The sequence below is a fragment of the Pseudochaenichthys georgianus genome, chromosome 12, assembly GCF_902827115.2.
Source record: "Pseudochaenichthys georgianus chromosome 12, fPseGeo1.2, whole genome shotgun sequence".
NCBI lineage: Eukaryota > Metazoa > Chordata > Actinopteri > Perciformes > Channichthyidae > Pseudochaenichthys > Pseudochaenichthys georgianus.
The window spans coordinates 21168963-21178044 of NC_047514.1; the positions used below are offsets into that span (position 1 = coordinate 21168963).

Genomic DNA, 9082 nt, shown 5'->3' on the forward strand with positions numbered 1-9082 from the left:
ATCTTTTTGTTTGACTTCAAGCACACATATACCCACACTGTTTCTTTAGTATTTAGCCAAAGTGCAGCACACTCCCAATGCTCAGTTTGCATGACTCATGTCCAGATCCTCTTTATCAGGGAAGTACATCCACAGTACTAACAAAGTCCTATCAAGGCCTTTCTTGACCTGCTCAATATCTAAATTGATCTGACCTTCCAACACAAAACATATGAGGCGCATTATGTAATACATCGTTAAAGAATAAGCTACAAAACAGCCTATATAATACAATTTTAATATCATTCAAATGAGCTCAACCTCAACTAACCAACACTGAAATGCTACACATTAACACATCAGTAATGCATAATAATCAATTTTAATGGAGTATTTTAACAGAATAGTGTTGCTACTTTTCCTTAACTAAATGATCTGAATATTTCTTCCATCCTTGGCAAGATTTATTACCGAAGATTTTAAAACACAAGACTGCTTCCGTACTGATTTGTATTATGGTTTATTGTTCTTGAATATATCTTATAAAGTGGAGTCACTGTTAAAAGAGTACCAGAGATAGTTACATTTGTTCTCCAACACAGCAACAAGTAGGCAAATTCACATACTCACACACACATCACTCACACACTTTCCCTGGTTGCTGAAACAAGCTGCACAACACAGGATGAGGAAGTGAAGCAACATTGACCTCACCCCTTTATTGCCTTGCAAATATCTCTCTGCTGAAAGCCCTTTGGCCAGACACACAGCTCCACACCGGCCGGCCTGCCGCTCTGACAACTCATGGTAAGTAAACGCATAAAACCAGGAATATATGTTTAGAAAAATGTGCGGTTTAACTGTCAAAAGTTGTTCCTTGAGTAGCAGAATTCATGAGAAGAGGGAAACGAAAGTGCTGCATGTTCAGGATGTGATCATGAGTTGTGCGTGGCGACTGGCTCCTGTTGAACCAATGAGACTCTGATTGAGGCGACAGGTAGTTAATGAGTGGCAGGGAGAGGTGCAACCTTCAGCAGACATTTGTTCAGTTCTGACTGTGTGACTCATTCGGTCACAAGAGAAACATATCTGCGTTTGTTTATTATACTGCCAGGACTGGATAGCAGGACTTTGTGGAGGATTGACTTTGTGTGTAGTTGTTAGTGGGAACTGAAACAGAGGGCTGCTATGGTAAGTTCTCCTTTTTTATACAATGACTTTAGGTCAGTTAAATATTGTTTACATTTGTCATAGATCACTAATTATTTTTCGTCTTCATATCAATTAAACGTATCCTCTATTTGTCTGTACAAGTAATAAAATGTGTTATGCAGGTTTGCTTTATAAAAATAGAGTTTAGGTTTTTTATTTGACAGTCACAGGCCTCTGTAACACCTGACAGCACACTCACCTGTTCACTCAGTAACAGGAAGTGAGGTTTGGTCATTTAAAAACGTGACTGCAGAGTAGAACTGGGCAATACATGGAAAATATATCGAAATCCTGATAGGAGACTAGGCACCGTCTTAGATTTGTCGTGAAGTGTTGTCTTTTCCTGGCTGCATTACAGTAAAGTGATGTTATTATCTATATGTATCGGACTGTTATAGCGGTTCTACTATTTGCCTTTATTCCACATTACTGATGCTTGTTAATCGAAATTCCCAGTGTAAATATATTGTGAAAGCATCAATGGTCAACCCTTTTTTTTGTATATCACCCAGCCCTACTACATAGATTGTTGCCTCTATGGTTTGCTTTTAGTGTGGCTCGTTGTATAGGGGAACTTTTTGGAGACTAAAAATAGAATAATTTCCCCTCCTTTTCCCCAGGCTGACACACGCTCTCAGCCCCCGGCCTCTGGCTCGGCTGCTAAGATGGACCAGGTTCAGCGTCAGGTGACCGAGGTTAAAGTTATTCTGACAGATAACATCAGCAAAGTGCTGGAGAGAGGGGACAGAATAGATGATCTGATCGGCAAGACTGATGACCTGCAGGCGTCTGTAAGTATCTGATCCAGATGGTTCAGTGTTGGCTTTCCACCCTGATGTTAACGATTAGTTTTCATATATCTTTCATTCAAAGGGTTACTTCTCCTTTAAATGATATATCTTCTCCATTACACGCCAGAGTAAAAGTGTAACAATATACCGGTATCAATCATATCCGTGATATAAAAACAGGAAATATTTCTCATTAAAAATACACAGGATAATATTGTGTAAATAATCCAGGGCCCCATAAAACATTTCTGTATTTTTGTTTTTTCTTTGTCTCTCTTACTCAATGTGTAAGTAGTAGTTTGTAGCCTAATTTAATTACTTTTCATATTAAGATTTAACCTGCAAAAAACATGTGTATTAAACACAGTGGTTACCAACCTTATTAGTGTGAAACAAAAATCTGTCATCTTATGAGTTATTTCCCAAATTAAACAATTGTTACTACTTTTGTAATTTTATTTTAAAGTGCATGACTTTTGTAAATAAGTGCTATTACATTCTAGTTTTGGTACTTTTACTTTAAAGAGTACTCCACCATTTTCTATATTCGTGCTGAACAAAGCAGGAATTCATGTCTTTTTCTTACTAGGCCATACACTAATTTTTCTCATCTGGCACCTTTATTACCCACAATGCAACTTGATCTTCAAAAGTTAGGTCTGGGTTCAGGTGCTAGTTTGTTGTTTTCAATATATATCTGACTTCCCGCAGCTCCATCTGGGGAGACAAAAACACTATCCAGTTGTTTTTAAATGTGACTTATTACTCTCCGCCACCATTATTCAGACCTAGCTTTGGGAAATCGGTGGAGTTCCCCTTTAAGTAAAAGGATGTGGGTAGTTCTTCCATCACTGGTGTTTTAAAAAGGTTTTCTCTTGGTTTCTTTCAGGCTGACACGTTCCAAAGAACATCCACACGGGTTGCCCGGAAATACTGGTGGAAAAACATTAAAATGATGGTTATAATCGGGGTGATTGTGGTGATCATCGTTGTCCTCATCATCCTCTTTGCCACAAATGTTATATAAATCACCAAATATTCTCCTTCACTAGCTCAGGACTGAAAGCAATGACAATTGAGGATAAGGTACACCTCTTCTGAGCATTTCAGCATTTAAATGCACTCTTGAAAGTCTATTTTCATTTCAGCAGATATTTCAAGAAATATGTATGTACATCTTAAGGGTACATGTTTTTGTAGCATCTGCAGGCTTTTTGATTAAGACTCTCTGTACAATAAGAAGTTTAAATTGCTAGAAACTTGACTGAAATACTTCCTTGAACACTCCAACATTCATTACAATGTGACGTAATGTTAATATTTCACAAAGGATCACAAATCCAGATGAGTGTTATTATTTTTATTGTTATCGCATATCTTTGTCCAATTACCTGTATATATATAATGTGTGTTTATGACTGTCAAACTCTATAATAACATATGTATTATATGACTGATGATTATGATGAAGAGGATACATTTGAACATTTGCTACCACAATACTGTATATAAATAATGTGTTCTGCTCCAAACAATCAAGCATTTTGATTACGTAATAAATGACTGAGGCAAATTCACAAACGCTATTTGAGAACATTAAATACAAAAACAAGAAGGGATGGGGAATGCAAACTATTAAAGGTCCCATGTCATGCTTTCCCGGTTATTACCCGTCCCCTTGTGTTATGTAGCTTGTTCTGCGTGTAAACGGTCTGCAGAGTCACAAACCCTCAAAGTACACCCTGTAGCGAGTACAACTCTAACACAGAGAAGACCTGTCTGTGCTGCCCCAGAACGCCCCGTTGGAGATTTCTCCAAATGGACCAATCCGTGGAGCCGTTACGTCCGCGGAGCCGTTATGTTAAGTCCGTGGATTGGTCCAAATTGACCAATCCGCGAACTTCCTCACACACACACACACAATCTTTTCTCAGCTGCAGCTCCGCCAATTTCTCCTCCCTGAGACGGCGGGACGCTTTGAGTCGGTGTGTGTTCGGGCTGGGTTTTACAGACGGCCACTGGGCTCACAGGGAGGGGGGGGGCAGGAGCTCCAACAAGCCGTTTAGGACAGAGTGAATACACACACTATACAGAGATGCTGTATGAGAAACCAATGTGAGTTTGGAAAATTGCACAATGTAAATCTATTCTAGTAGACCTCAACAATGGAATTATGATCAGTAGAAATGGCCATGACATGGGACCTTTAAAACTTTGCAGCCATCTAAATAAATGCAAAACATCAAACGTTTAAGAATACTCCGGTAAATGATGAGGAGAGTTACTGTAGGTCAGTGCTCTTCATTTTGTCCTTACAATCAGCTAGTGCTCTCAGCTGGAAACCTTCACTCTGCTGCCTTTCATCACTCTGAACCCTACGGAAAACAAACAACACAAATCAGCTATAGATGAACACAAAACGCTTCATTTATAAATAAAAAGGAATCCCCCTTGTTTACAATGTAAAAACCAAAATGAGAACTTTAACATTTTACAGTAACAAAAGTTAGTCCATAAGCTAGAAATCCTGAAGTGCAGTAAATTGAAGAAGTCAAAATACTAAATGGAAGAAATCTTCGATTGGTCAAAAAATACACATTACAGAAAACATTACATGCAAATTTCAGGAAACTTCTTGTTTTACAAAAGGTTATAAAGAGAAAAATGTTGTCGTTACAGGAAGATTAACCAAAGAGGAGCTCTTTCCATCGCTGTCAGTAACACAAAACAGAGCAATACATGTACACAAAGTTAAGAACTTTATCCCCCCAACACAGTCTCGTCCAAATACCAACCAGGATTTAGCTCATGGACTACTGGCTACAAGAGCTAAATAAAGAAACAAGCATTAAAGATAAGATTAGGAATGCATATATTAACAATAGGAACTGGAAAGTCCAGAGAATGCTGTACGTATCCTTCAAAAAGCAAATAGTTAATTTTACATATTTACAAAATCATTACTTGTGGGGGGGCCTGTAAAAAAATGAAAATTACATGTGTATATTTTAAGTTTTACATTACAAACAATTGCAAAGAAATACAAAATGGAAAGAAAGATGACAAAGCTGGACGTGTCCCATATTGTTTAGTTTAGAAATGCTGATACAGGATGTTGTAAGACCATACCAAATGGCAGCATTCGAGAGCGTATGCTTCTCGTACCCGGTCCGCATTGAGCGGGCCCTGAGAGTATCTGGGGTCAGCTCATGGCCTGCAAGGAAGCTCCGCTGGCAGGTACAAACAAGGTATGTCAGAGTTAGGAGACAACATACTTCCTTTTCTGTTTCCTTGCACATCCTTAACTTTGGCATCCATTTACTGTAGTAGCAGTACTTTACCTGTTAACTTTACAGATTAAAAAAAAGAAAGAAAAAAGTGCAAAAGAGGCAGCAGAAGGCCAGCTGTTAAAATAATTCGCCACATGAACATAGCCTCTATGTTACTACTACTGTAAAGCACTTGATGGTGCTGAGAAAAAGACATTTACAAGAGGAAATGAATACAAATGTTACCAAACAGCAAAGTAAATAAAACTAGTTTTAGTTCAAAGTAAGAGGTGCATTTGTTTCTTTACATACCTACTTGAAGATGAGTTCCCTCTGTTAATACGGCTTGTAACTGTTGGTGTGACCACCGCGCCGCGGCGACTTGCCATATCCACCAGACTGATCTACTAATGAGGTAAAACATCTGACTTCAGGTGTTTTAGTCATTTCAAAAGCAATGGAAAATAAATGGGAAAGGTTGACATGAAACAAAGCTCGTCAGGGAGTTTCACTTACTGCTGTAGTCACCATATCCATAATAGTTGTTGTAACCAGGGTAATCATAGCCTCCATATCCTCCATAGCCTCCATATCCTCCATATCCTTGATCTCCGTAACCATAATTGCCATAATTCCCATAGCCTTGATTCCAGTAGTTGCCATAACCCTGGTTCCAGTTTTGATTGGGACCTGCAATTAAACACATTTTAATGAGATCATTATATTCTTATCAAGCAACCTTTCATCTGTTTACCTCCACTCGGTATACATAGTGCTCTTTTTCATAACCAGCTAGTTAGCTGTTCTATAAAAACTCAGATCAAGTCGTTTTAATTATTTATATTATGCTATTGGGCATTTTAACCCTTTATTACAGACCAATATCAATACAATAACACTTCTCAATTACGCATGAACTAGTAAGTGCTAATCTGTACAGAACAGGAGTGAAATTCAACGTCACGGTTTTATGGGGTGTTATGTGTTGGACTTTTTCCTCGAGCTGCGGCAGTGACCTATTTTGATACTTGAACTCTGATTCAAGAACTTCTAAAAGTAGAGAAAGCGCTTAAATAAAAATGGGAAGCAGAACAAAGCCACAAACAGTTTAAACAAATGTGGCAACCCTTAGGATTTCATCATGTTTGTTTGAACGTGATCACCGTTTTCCCTGCACTTACTTTAAATGTTTTATGTGTGATGCATTTGTGTTGTATTAAAAAGTATATATATTTATTCAGGAACAACTGTTTAAAGAGTCATGACTCTTATGTTAGTCTTGGACCTCACTTTGTCCTTCTACTGTGCACAGAAGATTAAAGCAAGAAATGACATGGTAATTATTGAGCTGAAGAAACGTTAACTTTTTACCACCGTTTCTAGTCTTCATCTCATCGAACCCTCTGCAATTAAGTGAATAAATGAAGTGGGTCCTATATATTATATATATTATTTTCTTCTTCCGAAGTTTCACAATCATTTTTATGGATTAAGAGGGTGCATTATTTATGTGCATTATATATATATTAGGTGAATTATTTATTACATCAGAGTAGTCTCCACTCACCGCCACCTCGAGACCTAGAAGAGTACCCTCCTCTGCCCCCCCAGTACTGCTGCTGCTGGTACTGCTCCTTGGACATTGCCACTTTTACTTCACACTAAAGGAAGAACAATTCACTTTTATTTCCCCAGTGATCATGTATAAGTTATAAAGTCACCATTACATGTGCCATCGCAAAATAACAAGGTAATACATTTTGATGTGCCAGTGATAAAAAAAGACCTTTACCTTGCTCAGTCCAATATTGTGGTACTTCTTCTCCATGATCCCCTTAACTGGTTCCTCCTCTTTGAATGTGATGAAGCAGAAGCCTCTCCTTTTGTTTGTTTTGTTCTCCATGGGAAGTTCAACTGACTCCAGCTGTTAACATTATCAATGAATGTACACAATAATATATAATAATAGAAGTTAAGTGTTTAACTGTGATTACAAAAATAAACAATGGGAAAAAAATTATTATGAGTTTGGCAGGAGCCCTAAACAGCCATGCCACTAGAGTGAAGTTCATAACATGGATGAAAACTATATTTAGCCAACTTAGCCAAAATATATACCTCTCCGAAGGCACTAAAGTACTCTCTGACTTTCTCTTCAGGGGTGTCGGGAGAGAGACCACCAACAAAAATCTTCTTAACAGGCTCCTTGCTCTTCATCGCCTTGGCTTTCTTGGGATCAATGACCTTTCCATTGAGTTTATGTTCCTTCTGTGTGGCAACCTTTATAGCAAAAATAATCAATTGACAAACTGGTCACATTGCAATTCCAGTTCATAAACTCCACGGTTACATATTTAAATTGCTAATTGTGTCTTTAACTCAAATTATATTCAGTTAACATTCATCTTTAACAGAGAAAAGCAGCAATACAGTACCTTGTCGACACTATCAGGTTCCTTGAAGAGGACAAAGCCAAAGCCCCTCGAGCGGCCCGTCATGGGGTCCAGCTTTAAAGTGCAGTCTACAACTTCCCCATATATGGAAAAATAATCTTTCAGGTCCTTCTTAGTGGTGTCCCAGCTGAGCCCTCCTACAAACATCTTCCTACAGACAACAGCACATTTAAAAGAAACCAAAATGCAGATTTAGAAGCAATGGAGAAGCACTCATTTTCTAAAGTAAACATTTAAAAAAACAAGTCCTTCATTCAAAATCTTAATTAAGAGTGGTATTGTATGAAATTAAAGTACAAAAAACGGAAATGTGCAGTAACATTTTCCATGCATTTCTTCTGTAACAATTACATGTCCTCTTTTGAAACATTTGTGTAAAATTGCCATGGTTAGTGTTTGAAGTCTTGTGTTATTGCCACATTTCAAGTGACTGAGTCCACTTGAACCTGAGTCCACTTGATCCTTTGGCCACTATATTCTCATACATTAATTCTAGTAGAACAAGAGGAGACTATGCGTTTGTATTTGTTTTTCCTGGAAAGAAATGTGATGAAAAATAAATTGGAATCTAAAACGTTACTACAGCTGTCAAATGTAGAGGTATAAAAGAACAATATTTGTCTCCTGTATGTAACGTTGGTGGAGCATGAAGTTGCATGACATGGAAAGACTGAAAAGTACCTATAATGTGTACTTGAGTACAGTAACGCTACAGTAAATTAACTCGATGTTAGTTGGACTCCACCAATACAAATCAGCACGTGATGAGGTTTTAACAACACAAGTTTGTTATATTATTATGGTAACACACTGATGACATAAAATAGTAATATATTGTAATCGTGGACAGTTTTTCAAATCAATATGACTGATGAGTTTTATTTGTTGACGTTACCCCTCATCCTCCTCGTTTTTACTGGCGTCAATCTTGGATCCCTCGGCCTCGCCCCCCATCAGGCCACAGTCCCCGGTTGCAGACATCGGGTCATCGCTGTTTGCCTCTCCATCCTCTTCCATTCTCATCATAGTAGTGTCATCGCTGAATTCATAATCGTCCGACATTGTTGTTTGTTATTGTTAAAGTTGCCGATGATGAACTCAGAATTCAGTCAGAATTCCCGGGAGAAGCTAAGCTAGCTGGCTTTTTGACAGCTAATGCTAAGCTAATATGATTTGTTATACTTTTGACGTAAAATAGAGGAATATATTTGGTCTATCTAAATAAATAAAAGTGTAAAATCAGTTTATATCTAGACGAAAACGGTTGTCATAAATGCAAATGTTGTTTAAGTTGCAACGAAAAAGGCGTTCTTGTGAGCGTCGTTTTGTTTTCATCGCAGCCTCTTTCCGTTGGCTTCTTGTTTGCGTGTTTTTTTCC

The 9082-nt window shown here is 37.9% G+C and overlaps 2 protein-coding genes across 7 annotated transcripts; one reads left to right on the plus strand and one right to left on the minus strand.

The window, feature by feature from the left end:
* The first annotated feature begins 553 nt into the window (after window positions 1-553).
* LOC117455967 (vesicle-associated membrane protein 8) lies at window positions 554-3563 on the plus strand. 2 transcript variants are annotated; one of them, XM_034095641.2, is made up of 3 exons: window positions 554-786; window positions 1812-1982; window positions 2872-3563. In XM_034095641.2, the coding sequence occupies exons 1-3, from the start codon at window positions 784-786 to the stop codon at window positions 3007-3009; spliced, it is 312 nt and encodes a 103-aa protein (XP_033951532.1). In that variant the 5' UTR covers window positions 554-783; the 3' UTR covers window positions 3010-3563. The 2 variants fall into 2 exon arrangements, with proteins under 2 accessions (XP_033951532.1, XP_033951531.1); XM_034095640.2 differs by lacking the exon at window positions 554-786 and adding an exon at window positions 838-1170.
* Window positions 3328-9069, minus strand: hnrnpd (heterogeneous nuclear ribonucleoprotein D). Of its 5 annotated transcripts, XR_004553217.2 has the most exons (9): window positions 8600-9068; window positions 7687-7855; window positions 7370-7531; window positions 7044-7175; window positions 6819-6912; window positions 5768-5941; window positions 5564-5658; window positions 5112-5212; window positions 3328-4357 (listed from the first exon to the last, which is right to left on the minus strand). XR_004553217.2 is itself a non-coding variant. In XM_034095727.2 (8 exons), the coding sequence occupies exons 1-7, from the start codon at window positions 8764-8766 to the stop codon at window positions 5588-5590; spliced, it is 969 nt and encodes a 322-aa protein (XP_033951618.1). In that variant the 5' UTR covers window positions 8767-9068; the 3' UTR covers window positions 3328-4357; window positions 5568-5587. The 5 variants fall into 5 exon arrangements, 4 of the variants coding, with proteins under 4 accessions (XP_033951618.1, XP_033951616.1, XP_033951617.1 ...); XM_034095727.2 differs by lacking the exon at window positions 5112-5212 and having other exon boundaries at window positions 5568-5658; XM_034095725.2 differs by lacking the exon at window positions 5112-5212.
* Window positions 9070-9082: the final 13 nt, after the last annotated feature.